At 44.7% G+C, this 22,834-nt stretch overlaps 1 protein-coding gene across 2 annotated transcripts in view; it reads right to left on the bottom strand.

The window, feature by feature from the left end:
* Positions 1-928: 928 nt before the first annotated feature.
* Positions 929-22,834, bottom strand: part of LOC106584072 (desmoplakin) — a 36,060-nt gene continuing 14,154 nt past the window's right edge. The window contains exons 16-24 of one of the 2 annotated variants that reach the window (XM_014168912.2): positions 22,667-22,805; positions 21,349-21,542; positions 19,903-20,065; positions 19,726-19,809; positions 19,501-19,608; positions 15,828-15,926; positions 6,409-8,235; positions 5,003-5,200; positions 929-4,799 (exon numbers count right to left, since the gene is read on the bottom strand). In XM_014168912.2, the coding sequence (XP_014024387.2) occupies positions 1,542-4,799; positions 5,003-5,200; positions 6,409-8,235; positions 15,828-15,926; positions 19,501-19,608; positions 19,726-19,809; positions 19,903-20,065; positions 21,349-21,542; positions 22,667-22,805 (6,070 nt within the window). In that variant the 3' untranslated portion in view covers positions 929-1,541. The remainder of the gene's footprint in view (positions 4,800-5,002; positions 5,201-6,408; positions 8,236-15,827; positions 15,927-19,500; positions 19,609-19,725; positions 19,810-19,902; positions 20,066-21,348; positions 21,543-22,666; positions 22,806-22,834) is intronic. The other variant, XM_014168913.2, reaches the window with a different exon arrangement.

Genomic DNA, 22,834 nt, shown 5'->3' on the forward strand with positions numbered 1-22,834 from the left:
TTTTATCAATAGCAATTTGAATGCACAGAGATACCATGACGAGATCCCGAGGCCCATTGTCGTGCCATTCAAACGCCGCCAACACCTCATGTTTCAGCATGATAATGCACGGCCCCATCTTGCAAGGATCTGTACACAAATTCTGGAAGTTGAAAATGTCCCAGTTCTTCCGTGGCCTGCATGCTCACCAGACATGTCACACATTGAGCAAGTTTGGGATGCTCTGGATTGACGTGTACGACAGCCTGTTCCAGATCTTGCAAATATCCAGAAACTTCCCACAGCCATTGAAGAGGAGTGGGACAACATTCCACAGGCCACAATCAACAGCCTGATCAACTCCATGTAAAGGAGATGTCGCGCTGCATGATGCAAATGGTGGTCACACCAGATACTGACTGGTTTTCTGATCCACGCTCCTATCTCTTTTTTAAGGTATCTGTGACCAACAGGTGCATATCTGTATTCTCAGTCATGTGAAATCCATAGATTAGGGCCTAATGAATTGATTTAAATTGGCTGATTTCCTTAAATGAACTGTAACTCATTAAAATCTTTGAAATTGTTGCATGTTGCGTTTATATTTTTGTTCAGTATAGTTTGGCTCACTTGTATAGTTTAACATTGGAAGAATAAACTACTCATGATTTGATTGTTATGTAGTTATATTCTCTAAACCAGATCTAGAAACCGTTCTCTCTGACCTGCAGATTAGTTTAGGCTTTATGTGAGGGCCATCTGGCACATTCTAAATGATCATTTCTGTGTTTATTTCACACAATATTTATGACTATGAATACATGTCTCGATGCTCTAAGGACACTGGCCTATTTTAGGCTTAGTGTGGTATTTTTTATGTATTCATACAAAAATCATTACATAATTTTACTGACCATATATAGGCTATTTCACACAGAAACCAAAGAGCAAGGATGTAACATTTTATTTTGAGAAATAGAAAAATAGTTACATTGTGTTAAAAGAAGACAGCCCCATACAACACTAAAAGTATAAACACTAAGCAATGTTATTATGACACCTCCTCACATACCATGCAAGAAACAGTGCTGTACCTCACACCTATTAATGTTCCCCAAAACACACATAAGACATTAACCCTCTCCCATCCAACTTTTTATACATTTGTAAATTTGTTACATTATTGTCATCAAAATGATACATTTATACTGTAGTACAACAGTTTTGAAAAAATATAGTCTGGCAGCAAAGTGGTCATATCATGCTGTCAGAGAGAACAAATACAATTTACATAAAGTATTTTTCTTCCATTCAAACATCCAAGAATGTTTGTTTTAATTGTTATCAGTCTGCAGCCACTTTAAACAGAAGATAAAACATTTGATGGGACCTCTTTATTTAGGACAGAGACATTTCTAACTGACCAATAAGCAGGGCTTCCTTACATAAGTAAAGCAAAAGGTAATATGTAAAAAAACTAAAAGTATGCAGAAGTTAAGACAAAGACTAAGTTAATGTAACTAATTAATAGTTATCCCTATTTTTCCCTCTTCTCCATCACCCTATGACATGGAGCTGGAACTGAAGGAGGTGCGGCTGTAGGTGGTGCTGCTGACGATGCTGTATCGTCTGGAGGAGCCAGATGATCCCAGGTCCACACTGCCTCTCCGAGAGCCCGCCCTCGACCCGGTCCTGGAGCCCGATGTGGACCCGGGAGCGGATAAGTTGTACGGACTACTGATCCCTCTGGAGGAGGCAGAGGCAGCCTGGAGCATCTTGACTCCTGTATTCTCCTCCACCAAGCAGTTATCCATCGCTTCTTTATAAGAGATCTTCAGCTTGGTCTTGGGGCAGGTCAGGTTCTTGGCATGGTGCCTCATGTCCTGGAGCTTCTGGGCCCCTCTTCCATCCAGCCAGCCCTCTTTGAGAGCCTCCTTGATGGTCCTCCTGCGGCCCAGCTCTGGGTCATACAGGCCTCCGGTAACAAACTGGAACTCCAGGAAGCGGTGGCCCGCCTCATAGGGAAGCCACTTCTCCCTCATAGCCTCAGCAGCGGACATCTTGTGCTTACACTTGATGTCTTCAAACCCGATGTAGGCCTTCTGGGCGGGCTTCAGCCTGGTAGCCATGTCGTTCTCGATGATCCCCTGGATGGAGGCCTCCTGGATTGACAGGCGCCGTCCATCAGAAGGGTTTACAATGCCTCCGGTGCAAGCCTGGGCCTCCAGTAGTCTCTGGGCAGAAATGCTGTCCACCAGCCCACGTTTGTGAGCCTCGGAGATGGAGATCTTCTCCAGGGCCTCCATGTCAAAGATGGCGCCCACAGGACTCTGCTCCCCATCCAAGACCACAGCTTCAGCAGGGCAAGCCAGGGAGACAGAGATACTGGCGATATGCTTCAGAGAGCTGGGAGAGGAAGGGCCATCGGGCTGGGTAAAGGAGCTGCTGGTGGTGGATCTAGTGATGGTGGAGCCGTCGCCAATGGAGGTTCCAATGGAGGAGGGTCCAATGGTAGAGCTGCCAATGATGGAGCTCGTCTTCTCAGCCTTGATGGAAGTAGATGATGTTGAAGTGATCCGTGGTGAGTAGGTGGTTGATGAAGACAGCAGGGATGAGTATGCTGCTGCTGATGTTGCTGCTGCTCTGGCTTTGGATGATGATGTTGATGAGGAGGAGGAAGACGAGGCAGAGGATCTGTTTGCTTTGGTCTGGCTGGTGACGATGTCAGCAAACTGTGTGAGAGTAATCATCTGCGATCTATACTGGTCGTACAATGATTGGTTGATCACATTCTTCTCCAGCAGCTCTCTGATGTCATACTGGATCTCCGTCTTTCTGTCGAAGATGACCAATCTCTTGGATCCATCCTGGGTGGTGATAGTGATTTCCTCCCACTCACACTCTTGCTGCGACAGCTCCAGGAATATTTCGTAGTCGATCAGCCCCTTGTCATATGCTTCCTTCACCGACATCTCCTTATTGGTGTCTGGGTCTACAATCACCACCCTCCTCTTCCTTAGAGTGCTCTTCTGGGTGGTGGGCTGAGGCGGTTCCTTCTTCTTGTTGATGGAGAGGAGAACCAGGCCAGTCTTCTGGTCTATGATGCAGCGTTTCTTTAGCTGGAGATAAGTTAGGTTGTCCTGGTTGTTTGGATCGAAGAAGCCCTTGGATTCGTCCCCTTCGTCTGTCAGGATCTGGTTAATTTCCTTGCTGAAGTAGCCCTTCTTATAGGCAGTCACCACCTCGATGCGGTGGCCGTGTCTGGGGTCGATGATACCCCCGCTGGCAATCTGAGCCTCCAGTAGACGGATCCCATGTCCCTTCTCGATCAGCCCCTTCTCCATGGCCTGGAACAGGGAGATGATCTTGTCTGTGCCTGGGTCTTTATACCCGGTGACGGCCCTCTCTGCAGACAACAGTTTGTCTTTGAACTCCGGCCCAGCCAGGCCCCTCGTGTAGGCATCGGCCACGGTCAGACAGAGGTTGTTGACAGGGTCGATCATGAATCCGGAGGCGGCCTGGGCTTCGAGGAGCTCCAGGGTGGTGCCGGGCTTCAGTAACCCTTCCTTCATGGCCTGGTAGATGGACAAGGTCTTGTCATTTGCCTCGTTGTAGACCCCCGCAATACAGGTGGAGCCACAGAGGTACGACCTCAACCGGTCCTCGATGTCCTGGCTGGTCAGTTTGCCTTCCTTCAGTTGGTCCATGTCAGATTTCTCCAAGAGGTTAGCATTCATCAGGTCTGTGACAGACACCTCTCCCCTGAGACCCTTCACTGTCATGGGCTTCTCTGGAGCGGGGAGGATCAGGAGACCTGTGGTGGGTTCGGCCTTGCATCTCCTCTTCAGGGATACGTAGCTGGCCCCCATCTGGGTGTCTGGGTCCAAGTAACACTCAGGTCGTTGGTTCAAGGCCCGGTACAGATCCTCGTCGATCAGGTCCCGGTCCATGGCTGCATCTTTAGGGAGGAAGACACTGAGGACAGGGTCTATGATTCCCCCTACTGATTCTTGTGCCTGGAGCATCCGTAGAGCTGTGTCTCTATCGATCAGGCCCTTCCTCATAGCCTGGCCTGCTGACAGGAGCTTGGTGGTGTTGGGGTCACGGTACCCCAGACATGCAGCCTCAGCAATCAGCAGCCTCTCTCTGTCCTCCTCGTATACCACTCCTCTCTTGCACGCCTCCTGCACCGTCATCTTCTCGTTGGCTCTGGGATCCACTATGTGGCCTGTGGCAGCTTGGGCCTCTAGCAGCAAGATGGCGCTGTCTTCAGAGAGGATGTTGTCTCTCTTGGCCTCTGTGAGGGACATTTTACCTTGACGTCCCACAGCCACACCAGAGATACTCCCAGTCCCCTTAAGATTGAGTTTGATGTCCACAGACACCTCGCGGACGGTCTTCTGACCATTCAGGAGCTGTCCGTAAGTCACTTTGTTGATGACCCCACAGTCCAGCAGCTGCTTGGCCGTCACCATTTTGCGGACACCATCGAAGACCAGCGTGGCGGGGTCCAGGTCTTTCTTTCCGCTCTCGTCCGTCTGGGTGTGCTTGGCGAAGGCGTAGGGCCGCTCCCTGAGTTTCCTCAACTCTGCCTCCAGGGAGTCTCTGACGGAGGTGAGTTCAGAGAACTGGGTCTGGGTGATCAGCAGCCTGCTCTTATGACGCTCCTCCACCGCCCTCAGCTCTCTCATCAACCGCTCTATCTCAGTCTTCAGAGAGCTCCTCTCCCGCTCCAGCTTCTCCTTCTCTGAGTTAAACTGCCTCATCTCGCCCTCCTTGGACTCGTACTGGCCCTTCCAGTACAGGAAGTCCTTCTTGATCTGGATGGATGAATAAATGTATTAATTGATGGATGAATATAAATAATAATAAATATGATATTAATACAAATTCATTTAATATGAATAATAAATTAATGAATCAATAGACGGATGGATAAATGAAGGAATGAATGAATGAATCAAATTTAAAATACATATATAAGATTGACTCTAGACAGCAAAGTGAAATCAACAATACACACCTTCTCGTTCTCCTCCTGCAGGCACAGCTTGATGCGTAACTCGGACTCAAGAGAGACTTTCATGTGGTTCAGCTCTTCCTCTAGCTTCTGAGAGCGAGCTCTGTCCTGGTTTGTCTGCTTTAGATTCAACAGCAGAGCATCTCTCTCCATCACTATCTTGTTGTACTGGGTCTGGGTGGACTGAATCAGACAGGATGTCTGAATGGGGAGAGATGGGGGAGAAGGGTCAAGGGAGAGAGAGAGGAAGAGAAGGAGAGAGAGGGACAGAGGGGTGAAGGAGAGATATACAGATAGCCAGACAAATGGGCAGAATATTAGCAGGTTAGCGTTTTTCGTCATGAATCTTGTTCTTGAGGCAGCTCTGCAGGGTGGTCACTAACTGGCACAGTTTTTTAAAAACCTAACCTTAACCACACTGCTAACCCGAATGTCTAATCGTTCCCCTAACCTTGAATTAACTTTGTTTTCATAAATATTTACAATACAGCCAATTTTGATTTTGCAGCTGGCCTATCTAAGCGGAAATCGCTCAGTTCTGCCTCCAGGACAAGATTCATGAAAATAAATGTCCACCTGCAAAATATTAGTTGAGTGATTAGTTTTAGAATAATAATGAATTATTTTGTTAAAAAATGTCACAGAATTCTGTGATTTGGCATTTACAATAAGAACAGCATGCTCTGTTATTGAAAAACAAAACACAGCTCCAATAACTTACCCACACATTGAAAATAAGCAGTTATCATTGGTCAATTAAAATTATATGACTAAAGGAATAGATTACCAGAATTCCCCAACATGGAAACAATTCACACAGATACAAAAAGTGCAATTGGTTTCCTGTACATTCAAAGGAAATAGACAGATACTGTTGACTAGGACTGATTACCAGTTTACTAGACTAGACAAAGGAGAAGCTATCTACTAATATTACTAGATACATGAACACGACAATAATTACAAAGACAGAGACTAAATTAAGACCAGAGGACAAGATAAGCGATGATGTAGACACTGTGGATCATTGGAGACAAAACAAGCAAAGGCAAAAAAAGCATGATGATTGGTAAATCAACAGAGGAAGTATCTAGTTGTGGGCAGGGGTGTGTGACAGCAGTATGGTGAGGGCAACCATATAGGATGCACAGATTGCATTTGCATTCATTTTTTTCCTTCAATCTCACAATTGAAAATGCAAATCTCAACACATACAAGGATGCATGCCTTGTATGTGTTTCACAATAAACAAGCAAAGGCAGGCATCTACATGAGGTTTGCCAGCATGCAAGATAAACGATTGTCTGCAGCCAGCTAAAGCTATTCCACCAACTAACTAAATCAGTATAGTCTGATTTGGAGAAACACAAAACAGTCCGACATGAACCTCTGAGGTTCAAGACAAGTACCTCAAAGACCTGACTCTGGAGTTGCTCTATCTCCATCCTGAGTTTCTCCCTCTCCGAAGAGAGCTCTGCCACCAGGCTCTGGGTATCCAGGCTGCTTCTCAAGCTGCTCTTCAGCTGCAGCTCCAGGCCAGTGATCTGGGCCACCAGCTGGTCATCAGCCCCCTGTCTGGTCCTCAGCAGCTCCTCCCTCTCATGTTTCACCCCCCTCAACTCCTCCTCGAGCCGCAGTTGCTCTTTGGTCAGGGTCTGGGTCAGGGTCTGGAGACGCTCGTGTTCTACCGAGCTCTCGTTGATCACTCGGCTCTTCTCCTCGATGGTCTTGTAGAGTGTTTCGTTACGGAGATTAGCCTCGCGGACCTTGGCCTGCTCCTGGAAGAGATGCTGTTGGAGTGACTTCAGCTCGGAGCTCAGAGACGCCAGACACTCCGTGGAGGCTTTGAACTCCTTCAACCTCCTCTCTAGCTCCTCCTGGAGTTTCCTGTGCTCCTCTTCTCCCCTCCTCCCCATGGTTTTGGCTTCCTCCTGACTGCGACGCAGGGTGGCGATGGTGCTGGTGTACTCCCGCATGGTGTGGTTGGTTTTCTGGAGCTCTGTCTCCACGTGCGTCCTCTTGATCACCTCCTCCTGGCTGGTTCTCCTCAAAGCCTCCACCTCCCCATCTAGCCTTTCAAGAGTAGCCTGCAGTTCCTTGACACGTCCCTGTAACCTGGCTACACTCTGCTCTGCCTTGTTCTTCTCACCGCTCACCTTCTTAAACTCTGTACAGATACTAACCAGCTCCTCCTCCACCTCCCTCAGCCGGGTCACGGCCTGGGAGGAGGAGGTCTGCTTACCCTGAATCTCCCCCAGGAGCAGCTCCATCCTGGTCCTCTCCTCCTCCAATGCTCTCCTCCTCCTCTGCTCCTCGTCCAGGCTGTCTGTGAGGAGGACCAGCTGGCCGCTACTGTCCTGCAGGGCCTTGGTGAGCTCTGACACCTCCTCTCTATACTGACTACTGTCCTCCCCTCTCTGCCTGACTAATATCTCCACCTGCGCCTCCAGCTCCCTTCTCCTCCGCGCCTCCTCTGTGACCACAGATCTCTGAAAATGGGCCTCCTCCTCCGCTGTCTTCCTCTGCTCCTCGGCCTGTCTCAGAGACACGTTCAGCCTCCTGAGCTGGTCCTCCTGGTCCCTCCTATCAGCCTCTAACCGGTCACACTGCAACTTGATGCCCTGGTCCACCTCCTCCCTCTGGGAAGACAGGTGCTGGATGTCCGTCCTGCAGATGGTGATCTGGGACTCGTAGCTGAGCTTTAGGTTACTGATCTCCACACTGCATTGTCTCCTTACCTTAGACAGCTCTTGCTCCAACTCTTTGAAGCGTTGCACCTCCTCCTCCAGCTGCTTCCTTAACTGCTCTGCCTCCCTCTCCCGGTCCCCCACGCTCTTCTCCACCTCCATCTTTGCCCAGTTGGCCTGCTCCAACTCCTTCTGCCTTCTCCTCAGCACCTGCTCGTGCTCATCTTGCTGCTCCCCGTAGCGCTCATCCGCCATCCTCCTCTTCCTCTTCTCCTCCTCGTTCAGGGAGGTGAGGCGGGTCACCTGCTCCTGCAGCTCCTTCAGTTGGCTGTGGGTGGAGGCAAGGGAGTCCTGGGTGGCGCTGCACTGCAGGGCCGTGCTCCTCTTCACCTCCTCCACAGAGAGGAGCTGCTCCTGTGACTGGGACAGCTCCAGCCGGTAGCGGACTAACGCCTCCTCCAGAGAACTGTTCTTAGCGTTGTGGTCCTCAATGTCCTCTTTGAGCAGCCGTAGCTCCTCCTCCAACAGGTCGATCCTGGTGTTACGCATCTACAGGTGGAGAAGGAAGGATTAGGGTCAGGTAGAGTGGATAATAATATTTCCAATGTATTAATTGCAACTTGGCAAATAAACTTGAAACTATAATGAAACCCCTACTACAAGGTCTAAAACAGGGGTGTCAAACTCAATCAGTACAAGGGCCATATTGAAAAAACACAACAAATTTGCGGGCCAGACATAGCCTACTATGATTGTTTTTACAAAAAAAATACATCTGCGGCACAAAATATGGCCCTTCATAATGTCCACTTATGTACCATCGTGGCACCCTTGCACTTTTTTCAAGTAACTCAGAATTTTCCCCAAAAATATGTTGAAATTGACCACAATATTTGGTCTCCACAATTCTTTATTTCACTGTTAATATTACGGAACTTTTTTTTTTTTTACAGAACTTAATATATCCATTTAAATCAGAAAAGAAACAGAAATGGCATTGATAAAATTACTGACACCCTAGACTTAATATTTGGTAGCACATCCTTTGGTCAAAATAATTGCAATCAACTGCTTCCTATAGCCTTCAATGAGCTTCCTGCACCTCTATACTGGCAGTTTGGCCCATTCTTCTTGTGCAAACTGCTCCAGTTCTCTCAGATTTTAAGGGTGCCTTCCCCAAACTGCTGTTTTCAGTTCTCTCCACAAGTTTTCAATGAGATTTAGATCTGGACTCATTGCTGGCCACTTCAGAACAGTCCAGTGATTTATCTTGAACCATTCCTGGGTGCTTTTTGAAGTGTGTTTGGGGTCATTGTCCTGCTGGAAGACCCATGACCTTCAATGGAGACCTAGTTTTATGAAATTGGGTCCGACATTACGCTCTAAAATGCCTTGGTATTCTCCTGATTTCATGATGCCATGCACACGTTCAAGGCACCCAGTGCCAGAGGCAGCAAAGCAACCCCAAAACATCACAGAACCTCCTCCATGTTTGACTGTAGGGAAGATGTTATTTTCTTTGAAGGCTTCATTTTGTTTTCTGTAAACATAGAGATGGTGTGCTTTACCAAAAAGCTCTAATTTGGTCTCATCTGTCCACAGCACACTCTTCCAGGAGGATTTTGGCATGTTCAGGTGTGTTTTGGCAAATCGGGCTTATTATGTCTCTTACTCAGCAGTGGGGTCCTCCTGGGTCTCCTACCATATAACTGCCTTTCATTGAGCTGGCAACGGATGGTGCAAGTTGAAACTGTCGTACCTTGTGTCTGAAGGTCAGCTTGAATCTGTGTGGCAGTTGATCGACGTGCTTTCTCCACCATTCAAACAATCCTTCGTTGGAATCTTCCATCAAGTTCTCTTGCGGCCACATCCAGGGTGGTTGGCTACAGTGGCATGGGCCTTAAACGTCTTGATAACATTACGTACGGTGGAAACAGGAACATCAAGGTCTCTGGAGATGGACTTGTAGCCTTGAGATTGTCCATGCTTGGCTACAATCTTGTGTCTGACCTCCTTAGATAATTCTGTTTTGCTTTCTTTTCTCCATGCTCATTGCAGTACACACAGTGACACAAAACAGGAGAATGAGTCGTTTTCTCTATTCAAACTGGTTGAATGAGTGATTTTTATATTGGAGGCACCTGCAACTTCTTGAAGGTGCCAATAATATTGCCCAGGCCATTTTAGGATTTCTTTGTGGAATAAGCTAACATTTAGTAAATTATTCCGATTTTTTTGTGATGGTCAACTGCAAACCAAATACATACAGTTGTGGATACCAAAATATTCAACAGTTTTCTTGAATAAATGGTGCATTATTAGAAAAAAGTGCAAGGGTGCCAATAGTTTTGGCCATGACTGTACATAGGATCTTGTATTATAGCATTTTTAACATATTAAAACAAAAGAGATACATTTAAACATTTTAACTTTTTTTTAATACTTTGTTTTTATTGTAGGAACACAAAGTACAAATAAAGTAAAATAAAAGAACAACAAAAAAGATCTGTCAGTTACAGTGCACGTCATACCTTCATCATATTAGTTACATTGACATCTTTGAATTAGACCTTTTTCAAGTACGAAACCCCTTTTTACCAGTATTCCTGACCTCTCTCCTCTTGAGTTCTTAAAGCAAAGGTCATAGGCTCCATGTGGTGTATTTCTTTTACAATGTCTATCCATTGTGTCACTGTGGGAGGGTCTTTTTGTAGCCATTTCCTAGTGATAGCCTTTTTACTGGCTGCCAGTAGGACCTTCAAGAGGTACTTTTCTCTATTGTGTAAGTTATCAGGTATTTCAACCAAGTACAAAGAAATGAATGTTTGTTCTATGTCAAATCCCATTATTTTTCCAATGTTAGATCTTATTTCTCTCCAGTAAGTTTCGATTGCGGGCCAAGTCCAAAAGATATGAGAGTGCTCCACCCTCAATAGACCGCATTCTCTCCAACAAGGGTGTAGGGAGCAAGTCTGTTTTGATTTCAGTTTAGGTGTTATGAAGAAACGTATAACATTCTTCCAACAGAATTCTCTCCATGACCTTGAGCTGGTGGAGCTTTGTTGAGTCTCTAATATGTTCAACCATGTTTCATCAGTTATTTCAATATTAAGTTCCTCCTCCCATTTCTTTTTAATATAGTTTGTAGAATGTTTCTTTGAGGATTGAATACCCATGTAGATATTTGAAATAGTTTTTTGTTACTCCCCAAGTTGTATGAGTTAGTGAATACTTGGATTAATTTTGGAGGTGCTCGAGGGTCAGTCACTTTTATCTCCCTTAAGAAATAGTGTCGAACTTGTAGGTATCTGTAAAAGTCTTGTTTATCCAAGCCATGTTTTTTACTTAGGCCCTGGAAGTTATCTTGGTCCCCATTCCTTATAATTGTACTGAATGATGTGATGCCTTTCTGCGTCCATTGTTTAAATATGCTGTCCTGTGTTGCAGGGATGAAGCTGGGGTCGTATGCGGGCCAACTCAGCAGTTTGATCTCTCTGTCTAATTTATTTTGCTTAACTACCCTATACCATGTCTTCAGAGAGAAATTAATCCACTGATTTTGTCTACTGTATATTTCTATTACCATGTCCTTATTTCCCAAAACTGACTGTATCACTTCTTTGTTGAAACCAAATCTTTCCATAACTTGGAATAGGTAATCCCATCGCACTGAATCAAATGCTTTTCTGCATCTAGACTGATTAATATTGCACTTGTCTTATTCTGAGTAATGTGGTCCATGACATGAAGTGTTCTCCTTATATAGTCCAGGGTCTGCCTATTTTGTATGAAACCAGTTTGATCTCCGTCAATCAATTCTGGGATTATGTTCTCCATTCTTTTGGCTATTATTGATGCATATAGTTTATAATCCGTGTTAAGAATTGCGATAGGTCTATATGAAGTGCATTCCTTCTTATCTTTACCCTCTTTTGGGATTACAGATATGATGGCCTCTCTCCATGACGGTGGGAGACCCCCCTCCCGCAGAGTCCAGTTAAAACAGGCCTTAAGTAGAGGTGTTAGTTGTTCTCTGAAGGTCTTGGACTATTCTGAAGGGAAGCCATCAGTGCCTGGAGACTTGTTTACTTTTAGTTGAGATATTGCTTTATTAATTTATTCGGTGGATATTTCTAAAGCTAGTCTATCATTTTGCTCTGTCCCAATTGAGGGTAGATCAAGTGAGTTCAAAAAATGCTCTATTGTCTGTGAATCTGCCTTCTCTGGTTGCTTGTACAGATTTGTGTAATATGATTCAAATGAATACTGTATTTCATCTAATTTGCATGTAATCCTCTTTGTTTGGGGTCTTTTATTTTGAAAATGGTATTCTGTGCTTGTTGTTTCCTGAGTCTCCATGCTAGTAATTTGGTTGCCTTTGAGCCTGCTTCATAATATCGTTGTTTCAGGAACCTGAGTTTTTTCTCTACTTCTCTATACATCTGGTCAATTTCCTGTTTTACCTTTTGAATCTCTCGTAATATAAGAGGGTCTTTGTATTGACTATGAGATCGTTCTAAGTTTCTTAGGGTTTCCTGTAATTTAATCCGTTTCTGTGCTTTAATCTTTTTCTTGAGATGATGTGGCTATGATCTTTCCTCTAATAACCGCCTTAGCTGTATCCCACAATGTAGCAGGAGATACTTCCTCGTTATCATTATTCTCCAGATAGATATTCAATTCTGTCTTTATTGATTCCTTGAATGCTGGATCATTCAGCATGCTTGTATTGTCTCCATATAGTATTTCTTGGTTTGCTATCAAGGTGTAGAGTAAGGTAAACTCCATTATGATCTGATAAGTCGCTCTGCCCGATCCTACAATCCTTAAGCCTGTGTCTATCTGCACTGTACATGAAAAAGTAGTCTAACCTGGAGTATTCAGTGTGGCGGGCTGAGTAAAAAGTATATTCCTTATCGGTCTTGTGGGTGTCACGCCATACATCGAGCAGTCCTAGATCCTGCAATGTCCTATTGATCTTTTTAGCAACTAGACTCATTTTCCTATTTTGATTTGTGCTCCAATTTTGAATTTAAAATTGTGTTAAAATCCCCTCCACAGATAAGAGTGCCAGAGGATTCTGTGGCAATTAAATCAAACACCTTCCCGTAGAAGACCATGTCACTCCCTGGGGGTGCGTATATATTAAATAATGTAACTTCCTTGTTATCCAGTTTACATTTAACAAGTATACATCTATCCTCATTGTCTTTTATTTCTGACATAAACTCAAAATTAACTGAATTTGAGATCAAGATTGCAACTCCACTTCTAACCATTTTGTAAGAAGAAAAAAAGTATTCCTATATCCCATTTTCTTGAGTTTCTCGTGTTCAGGTGTGGATAAGTGAGTTTCCTGCCAGAATAGTATGTCAACCCTCTCCCGTTTCATCTTTGCTATTACCTTACTTCCCCTGATGACACTCCCCAGTCCGTTTACATTGAGACTTAAATTCCCGATGATGCATCGATATAAATAAATAAAAAACTGTGCACCATATCTGCCTGCTTATCATGAGCCTAAAAATGAACGAAAAATCAAGAACGATAATAAAGTAAACCAAAGTGGGAAAATACTTTGGTATTTAGACTCCCGTGTCAGACTGTCTCTTGCCTCTGGGGTTTGAGGGGATGAGCCTGTCCGCAGGAGGGGCCCCTCGCTCAGATAACGTAGTCACAAACAAGACCTGTTGGAACCGAAAATAATGAGGGCGCCTATTTCGTCGCTTATACACATCGGTTAATAACAAGTGAAAACTATATCGGTTATGCGTGCATATCATGAATCCTCCCCTTGAAATGCCCTTCTGTCATCCCATTGTCAATGTGTCATTAATACTTAGTTAATATATATGTTATTAACGTGATGCTACTTAGTGTGTTCATAAAGAACACATTTGAGTCATTTAGCAGACGCTCTTATCCAGAGCGACTTACAGTAGTGAATACATACATTTCATACATGTTTTTTTTTTCCTTTTTTTTCTGTGCTGGCCCCCCGTGGGAATCGAACCCACAACCCTGGTGTTGCAAACACCATGCTCTACCAACTGAGCTACAGGGAACACATACTTTTGGCTACTCACCCTTGTTCAGCATTGGGGGAAAATAGGGGAGATATTTTACCTATTGCAATGTCAACCATAACAACCCAATGTCTTAACAGCTCGCGGTAACTATTAATTCTGTTAAATCCGATTCAGGGTCTTCCATCTTCCCGTTGGAAATGCCTGAGTCTCTCTCGGATGTGAACGTCCTCTCGCCGAGGTGGTTCCCCTCCTCTCCATGACTCTGCTGGTCGACAACGATCCATGGGAGAGCCTGCTCGAGTCTTTCCGCCGGTGATGTCGCCCCTCGACTTCAGGTTCTCAGTCGCCTCGTCTGCATGCTCGTATGTAACCGGGCCATTTTCCAGAAATACCCGCATTTTTGCCGGGAATGGTGTTTGGAAGCGAATACCCTTCTCTTTAAGTGCTTTCTTAATGGGGGTGTATTCTTTCCTTCTTTTCAGTATCTCTCCCGCGTAGTTATGATCAAAGAACACTCGTTGGCCTTGGAAGTTAACAGGCCTTTTCCAGGTTGCATGTAAGACTTTCTCTTTGACTGAGAATTTGAAGAACCGTACTATTATGGATCTTGGTGGGGCGCCGCTGGGGGGGGTTGAGGCCAGAGCTGGGTGTGCTCTCTCGATTCCCAGGTCAGTGTCGTCTTCAAGTATGTCTTTGAATAGACCCTCCACGAATTTGGGCATAGAGTCTTTTTCTGCGCCCTCTACTACGTTATAAAGTCTAATGTTTTTTCGACGTGAGAAACCTTCGAGTTCTGTCACTTTTGCCTGTAGTGCGTGTTGGCTTTTCAGTGACTGTTCAAGTATTTCCTTGACTGCGGAGTTCCATGTGTCCGTTTCCCCAACGCGCTGTTCTGCGTCCCCCATTCTTGTAGATATGCTGTGAAGTTCTAATTTGTTTTCTTCAAGTTTCTGGTTAATGTCCTTCTTGAACTCATTTAGTTCTTTTCGTACATCTTCTCGAAGGTCCTCTCGTAAGCCTGTGAGCACCTCACGCAATTCCTCCTTTATCACGTCACGAAATGAGGGTTCTTTTGCTGCTGCTATCTTATTTGCGCTAGCATTAGCCATCTCGGGTTCATCGACGATTATATCTTCTGCTGTTTTGTTACGGGCTGTTGTTGTAGCTCCGTGACCTTTTCCTATTTTCCCCTTTTCCATTTTGTGTAAGTTATTATAATGCTCAGAGTAAATACTTGAATTTAGGGGGGGGAAATACCCAAGCGATGTGCAGTATGAAAAACTAGGCAGCCATTTCCTAAGTTGCGTCACCGGAAGCCAACGTTTAAACTTCATTTTTTATTTTTTTTGCACTACATGGATCACTGGTGCAGTTGAATGCAGTATTGCTGTATGACCAATCAAAATGTCTTGTAGTTGAGTAGCCAGCCTAGGCTACTGCTCAAACATTGCTGTAGTGTTGCCTCCGCTGCGCGCGGTAAACGGGACACACTAAAGCAGCACAATTGACCTTGAATTCACCAATGGGAGCACATCAGGCTGTAATTTCATGAAGTAGATCACTCAACTGTAGACTCATTTATACTGTCTTGTGTGTCCTATTGTCCTTTAGTAGTAATTTATACCCGCGTGTGAATCCTTTATCTTATAACTTTTTTACAACCAACATGACATATTCTGTAGGCTACAGCAATGACCCATCGGAACCGAATCTTGGCATGGTCATTTAGCCTACAACACCTTTAAACTTTCGGTCCAGTAGAAGACTCAATCAGTGCCATTAGTGATGATATGATACAGTGCACTGGCTGGCTTGTGTGTAGGTGTGTGTGTGGGTTTGGGAGGAGGGGGGTGTGTATGGCAATGCCATTTGGCATGCAGGACGTTGGCAGTGGTTGCTGTGACTTAGTAGTGCAGCGCGTCGCGGGCATTATGGAAGCGGGCCAAAATGAATTGACAACACAAATCATTGTGCGGGCCGGATAAGACCTGTGTCACGGGACGGATTTGGCCCGCAGGCTTTCTGTTTGACACATGTGGTCTAAAAGCTCATTGTTGTAAAAACACAGCGGAACAGATTGAATCTCCAGTTCCGTGTGGTTCCTCTCAGTACCTTGAGCGTCTCCATGTTATTGTGTAGTTCTCCCAGGTATTTGTTGTAGTCACCAGACAGGGTGAGCAGCTCTATGTAACGGGTCTGCAGCAACGTAGTCTGGGAAAGAAAGTCAACAATGCACAGTTAAATAATAGAGACACACAATGACACAAACCACTAAGAGACAGAGACATACAGTGCCTTCAGAACGTATTCACACCCCTTGAACTTCAAATGGATTAGATTGAGATTTTGTGTCACTGTAATCTAAAAAAAATCTTCCCAGCGTGAAATCGTTCCCAATCGTGTTCTGATTGTGATGGCATGCTGAAAAATTTCTCCCAGTGTGAAAATTTTCCCGGTTCAGTGATTGTACATGCATCTCTTTATGTGGATGGCTGAGCTCGTGCGGATGAATTCCTCTCACACCCTCTCTCGACCTCAAAAAACTATTCTGTGGGCAAGCGCATATGCTTCACACATCTGCCAATCAATGTTGGCCAGGAGTATTGACACTGACCAATCAGAAGCTTGTTGAGGCATAAGGTCAGCATATAAATACACAGATTCGTGCATCAAAGTGCTGAGGGTTGATGTGAGAAGGGATTTTTTGCAAATGCAAAGATTTGGGCACTACTTTTTCGATTGACAGTGCATATATATTTGTTCGTTAGTTAGTGAGATAGCTAAATCAAGGGCGAGGGAGGGTGTGAGAGAAACATCCGCACGAGCTCAGCCATCCACATAAAGAGACGCACGTGCAATTATTGAACTGGGAACATTTTCACACTGTGTAAACTTTACTACATGACGTCACTATTTCACTCTGGGAAGATTTTTAGTTGACACCCTACACACAATACCCCATTCTGTCGAAGTGGAATTGTTTTCTTTCAAAGGGTTATGTTTGGGGCAAATCCAACACAACACATCACTGAGTACCACTCTTCATATTTTCAAGCATGGTAGTAGCTACGTCATGTCATGTGTATGCTTGCCATTGGCAAGGACTAAGGATTTTTTGGGGATAAAAATAAACTGAATAGAACTAAGCACAGGTAAAATCAGTTCAGTCTGCTTTCCAACAGACACTGGGAGACAAATTCCCCTTTCAGCAGGACAATTACCTAAAACACAAGGCCAAATATACACTGGAGTTGCTTACCAAGATGACACTGGTTGCATCACCACCTAGTATGGCAACTGCTCGGCATCTGACCGTAAGGCGCTACAGAGGGTAGTGCGTACGTCCCAGTACATCACTGGGGCCAAGCTTCCTGCCACCCAGGACCTATATCATAGGCTGTGTCGGAGGAAAGCCCATAAAATTGTCAGAGACTCCAGTCACCAGTTTTCTCTGCTACCGCACGGCAAGCAGTACCGGAGCTCCAAGTCTAGGACCAAAAGGCTCCTTAACAGCTTCTACTCCCAAGCCATAAGACTGCTGAACAATTAATAAAATGGCCACCGGACTATTACGTTGACCCCCCCCCCCCACCCAGTTGTTTTGTACACTGCTGCTACTCGCTGTTTATTATCTATGCATAGTCACTTCACCCCTACCTACATGTACAAATTACCTCAACTAACCAGTACCCCGCACACTGACTCGGTACCGGTACCCCCTGTATATAGCCTTGTTACTGTGTCACTATTTTTTTTTCTTTCGTTTATTTGGTAAATATTTTCTTAACTCTTCTTGAACTGCACTGTTGGTTAAGGGCTTGTAAGTGAGCATTTCACAGTAAGGTCTACACTTGTCGTATTCGGCGCATGTGACAAATAAAGTTTGATTTGATTTGATTTGACATGGAATATTCCGAGTGGCCTAGTTTCAGTTTGACTTAAATTGGCTTGAAAATCTATGGCAATGATCAATGATCAACAACCAACTTGACAGAACCTGAATAATTTTTTCAAGAATAATGTGCAAAGACCCACAGTTGTAATCACTGCCAAAGGTGATTCTAACATGTATTGACTTAGGAGGTTGAACACTTACGTAATCAAGATATATTAGTGTTTTATTTTTCATTATTATATATATTTCTTTTTACAAATATTAGAATTTTTCTTCCACTTTGACATTACAGAGTATTTTGTGTAGATCGTTAACAAAAAATGACAATTAAATCCATTTTAATCCCACCTTGTAACACAACAAAATGTGGAAAAAGTCAAGGGGTGTGAATACTTTTTGAAGTCACTGTAGATACTGAGTGGGTTGTGTGTGGTTGTGTAACAGAGATATAAACTCAGCAAAAAAAGAAACGTCCCTTTTTCAGGACCCTGTCTTTGAAAGATAATTTGAAAAAATCCAAATAACTTCACAGATCTTCATTGTAAAGGGTTTAAACACTGTTTCCCATGCTTGTTCAATGAACCTTAAACAATTAATGAACATGCACCTGTGGAACGGTCGTTAAGACACTAACAGCTTACAGATGGTAGGCAATTAAGGTCGCAGTTATGAAAACTTAGGACACTAAAGAGGCCTTTCTACTGACTCTGAAAAACAACAAAAGAAAGATGCCCAGGGTCGCTGCTCATCGGCGTGAACGTGCCTTAAGCATGCTGCAAGGAAATAATGCATGCCAGGGCAATAAATTGTAATGTCCGTACTGTGAGACGCCTAAGACAGCGATACAGGGAGACAGGATGGACAGCTGATTGTCCTCGCAGTAGCAGGCCACGTGTATCAACACCTGCACAGGATCGGTACATTCGAACATCACACCTGCGGGACAGGTACAGGATAGCAACAACAACTGCCCGAGTTACACCAGGAACGCACAATCCCTCCATCAGTGCTCAGACTTTCCGCAATAGGCTGAGAGAGGCTGGATTGAGGGCTTGTAGGCCTGTTGTAAGGCAGGTCCTCACCAGACATCACCAGCAACAACGTTGCCTATGGGCACAAACCCACCGTCGCTGGACCAGACAGGACTGGCAAAAAGTGCTCTTCACTGACGAGTCACGGTTTCATCTCACCAGGCATGATGGTCGGATTCGTGTTTATCGTCGAAGGAATGAGTGTTACACCGAGGCCTGTACCCTGGAGCGGGATTGATTTGGAAGTGGAGGGTCCGTCATGGTCTGGGGCGGTGTGTCACAGCATTATCGGACTGAGCTTGTTGTCATTGCAGGCAATCTCAATGCTGTGCATTACAGGGAAGACATCCTCCTCCCTCATGTGGTACCCTTCCTGCAGGCTCATCCTGACATGACCCTCCAGCATGACAATGCCACCAGCCATACTGCTCATTCTGTGCGTGATTTCCTGCAAGACAGGAATGTCAGTGTTCTGCCATGGCCAGCGAAGAGTCTGGGCCCTTTTGGATTGGAGGGTGAGTGCTAGGGCATCTGCAAGTCCCCCAGAAATGTCCGGGAACTTACAGATGCCTTGGTGGAAGAGTGGGCTAACATCTCACAGCAAGAACTGGAAAATCTGGTGCAGTCCATGAGGAGGAGATGCACTGCAGTACTTAATTACTTACTTAAGTTACTTTTGATTTTGACCCCCCTTTGTTCAGGGACACATTATTCCATTTAAGTTAGTCACATGTCTGTACACATGTTAAGTTTGCTGAAAATAAACACAGTTGACAGTGAGATGACGTTTCTTTTTTTGCTGAGTTTAGACACACATTTTAAAGTATCTTTGTTGACTGGATGTTGTGATTGCTGTTACCTCCTCAGTGAGTTTAGTAGAAGGAGATTGTAGCATGGTCCTCTTCATATGGATGTTTAGTAGAGTCTCTAGACCAGCGTTGTATGAAGCCAACTCCAGCTCATAGTCCTAAAAACATACAGTCACATTAAAACAAATGTACAACGCAAACACATTTTATTACATCACAGAAATGTTAGGACAGAGAAGTACTGTTAGACATAATGAGTCAGAAATGGTCTGTACCTTGATGGAGTTGACGCAGGCGTCAGTGTCTCCAAGAACACTCACCACACTCTCCCTCTTCCCCTTGATCTCAGAGTTCAGCACCTAGACAGACACATAGATTCATATGTTGGGTTAAATTGACTCCAATAGACATTGAACAACTGGACTGTTTTTTTTTTGGATTGATTGATTGACCTTCTGCTGGTTGAGGTGTTCGTTCAGGGCTGTGATGCTGTCTATCTTGGTGGCCTGCAGCGCGTCATGTTTCTGACGAGTAGCACCAATCCACTCACTGAGGACTGAGCTAGTGGTTGTGTACTGCTGGAGCAGATGGAGGTACCCCTCCAGGTCCCTCAGTCTGAGAGAGAGGGGAAGCAAGATACAGTTTTTGTAAATAGATTATTTAAAAGTATGTTTTTTTAAGTAATCGAAATGTAAAGGAAGGGTGGATCAAAAAGGTGTATTGGTGTGGAGAACAGGAAGTCTGTAAACAAGAATCAGAGGGACGACACACAACAAAGCAGATCAAGCTAGGGAGTGAGACATACACTATATTTACAAAAGTATGTGGACACCCCTTCAAATGAGTGGATTCGGCTATTTCAGCCACACCCGTTGCTGACAGGTGCATAAAATCGAGCACGCAGCCATGCAATCTACATAGGAAAACATTGGCAGTAGAATGGCCTTACTGAAGAGCTGAGGGACTTTTAACGTGGCACCGTCATAGGATGACACCTTTCCAACAAGTCAGTTCGTAACATTTCTGCCCTGCTAGAGCTGCCCCGGTGCTGTTAGTACTGTTATTGTGAAGTGGAAACGTCTAGGAGCAACAAAGGCTCAGCCGCGAAGTGGTAGGCTACACAAGATCACAGAACGGGACCTTGAAGTGCTGAAGTGTGTAAAAATCACCTGTCCTCGGTTGCAACACTCACGACCGAGTTCCAAACTGCCTCTGGAAGCAACGTTAGCACAATAAACTGTTCGTCAAGAGCTTCATGAAATGGGTTTCCATGGCCGAGCAGCCGCACACAAGCCTAAGGTCACCATGCGCAATGCCAAGTGTTGGCTGGAGTGGTGTAAAGCTCGCCGCCATTGGACTCTGGAGCAGTGGAAACGCATTCTCTGGAGTGATGAATCCCGCTTCACCATCTGGCAGTACAATGGACGAATCTGGGTTTGGCGGATGCCAGGAGAACGCTACCTTCCCCAATGCATTGTGCCAACTGTAAAGTTAGGTGGAGGACGAATAATGGTCTGGGGCTGTTTTTCATGGTTCGGGCTATGCCTCTGAGTTCCAGTGAAGGGAAATCTTAATGCTACAGCATACAATGACATTCTAAAGGATTCTGTGCTTCCAACTTTGTGGCAAGAGTTTGGGTAAGGTCCTTTCCTGTTTCAGCATGACAATGCCCCCGTGCACAAAGCGAGGTCCATACAGAAATGGTTTGTCGAGAGAGTGGAGGCTGTTATAGCGGCAAAGGGGGGACCAACTCCATATTAATGACCATGATTTTGGAATGAGATGTTCGACAACCAGGTGTCCACATAATTTTGGTCATGTAGGATATGTCTATTGTAGTGAGAATGAGATAAGGAACCAAAAAGGTGTAGATAGATAAGGTAAAGATAGGTCCATACCTAGAGTCTATCTGGCTCTGGATGCGTCTCCAGCGGTCAGACAGCTGGTTGACCTGTTCACTGTATCTGGACAGGTCCACGTCACACCTGTGGAAGGCACCACCCACCTGGCCATTCCAGTGGACCGCCTTCCCCAGCTCCGTCTCCATGGAGACCAGGACGGCCCTCTTCCCCTCCAGCTCCGCCCTCATACTCTACACACACACACACACACACACACACACACACACACACACACACACACACACACACACACACACACACACACACACACACACACACACACACACACACACACACACACACAACAGAACATCTTAGATTTGAATCTGAAAGTTAACTGTCCCTTTTAGAGTACATACCCGAGAACCCAAATAACCACAAAACTCACTGACTTCAAAACATTTACTAGGGCCCTATAAAATCAATATTATTTTTTCCCAAATTCCGTTCTCAATTTTGTTTTTCCAGGTTTTCAGATTTTTTCCCTTTTCAGGTTTTCACTCTCAAAATGGACACTTACCCTGCTCCCATCCCCAATGGACATTTATCATTGCTACAATTGTAAATGTGTAAACAGTATATTATTATTATAATTTTTTATTGACTCATCACTTCTTCTTTTTTGACCTGCACTGTTGGAGCTCAGAGCATAAACATTTCACTTAAGCCTGAGATTACATCTGCGACCCTGTGCATGTGACTAATAAACTCATCTAATAAAAAAAATACAAGTAATCACATTTTTTTTTACAGAAAAACAACAAAATTGGATGTTCTAAGTCCACAACAGTGCTTAAACCACATCAGGAGAGCACTTTTGAGGTGTGGGAAAAATCTAAGAAATGCTCTTTTTTGGGTGTAGATACCCTTTAATTCAAGTGCACACCAGCAAGAGACTTGCTTGGTTAGCAGTGTTTCTGTAGCACACATGTGATTGCAGAGTTTGCTAAACAAATAACCACTGGATTGACAAAAATAATGATGATATCATTCTGCCAGATAGACTACTTTGGATTTAACATTTAATTGAGATAATTTTTTGGAAAGCCTTTCCATCTACCAGAAGATGGTTGTCATTAGCTTCATCGCTTACGGCTACATCAATAAAAAATAATTTGATTGTTGAATTCCGTTTTAATGTCTGGATTCCGTCCTCGTTTTCCACATCACGGATTTTATTGGGCCCTAATTTTACAAACAGACCATTTTATCCTAGAAGTACCACACACAGCTAACTGACAGGCTGAATAATTGATGTGACAGACACTGCCATTCCCACATTCTTTGGGCTTGTGTGTCATACAGTAACTGTTACCTTCAGAGTGGACCTGTAGTCCCCCACCTCTGCAGGATTCAAGGATGTGGTCTCCTTCTCTGTCAGTCTGGCCTCATGGACCTTAATGATGTCCTCAGCCCTGGACACACTTTGCAGGAGGGCCCTTAGAGCCCGCAGCCTGGGAGGAAGAGAGGGGGGAGGACAGAG

The sequence above is a fragment of the Salmo salar genome, chromosome ssa23 (genome assembly GCF_905237065.1).
Source record: "Salmo salar chromosome ssa23, Ssal_v3.1, whole genome shotgun sequence".
Taxonomy (NCBI): domain Eukaryota; kingdom Metazoa; phylum Chordata; class Actinopteri; order Salmoniformes; family Salmonidae; genus Salmo; species Salmo salar.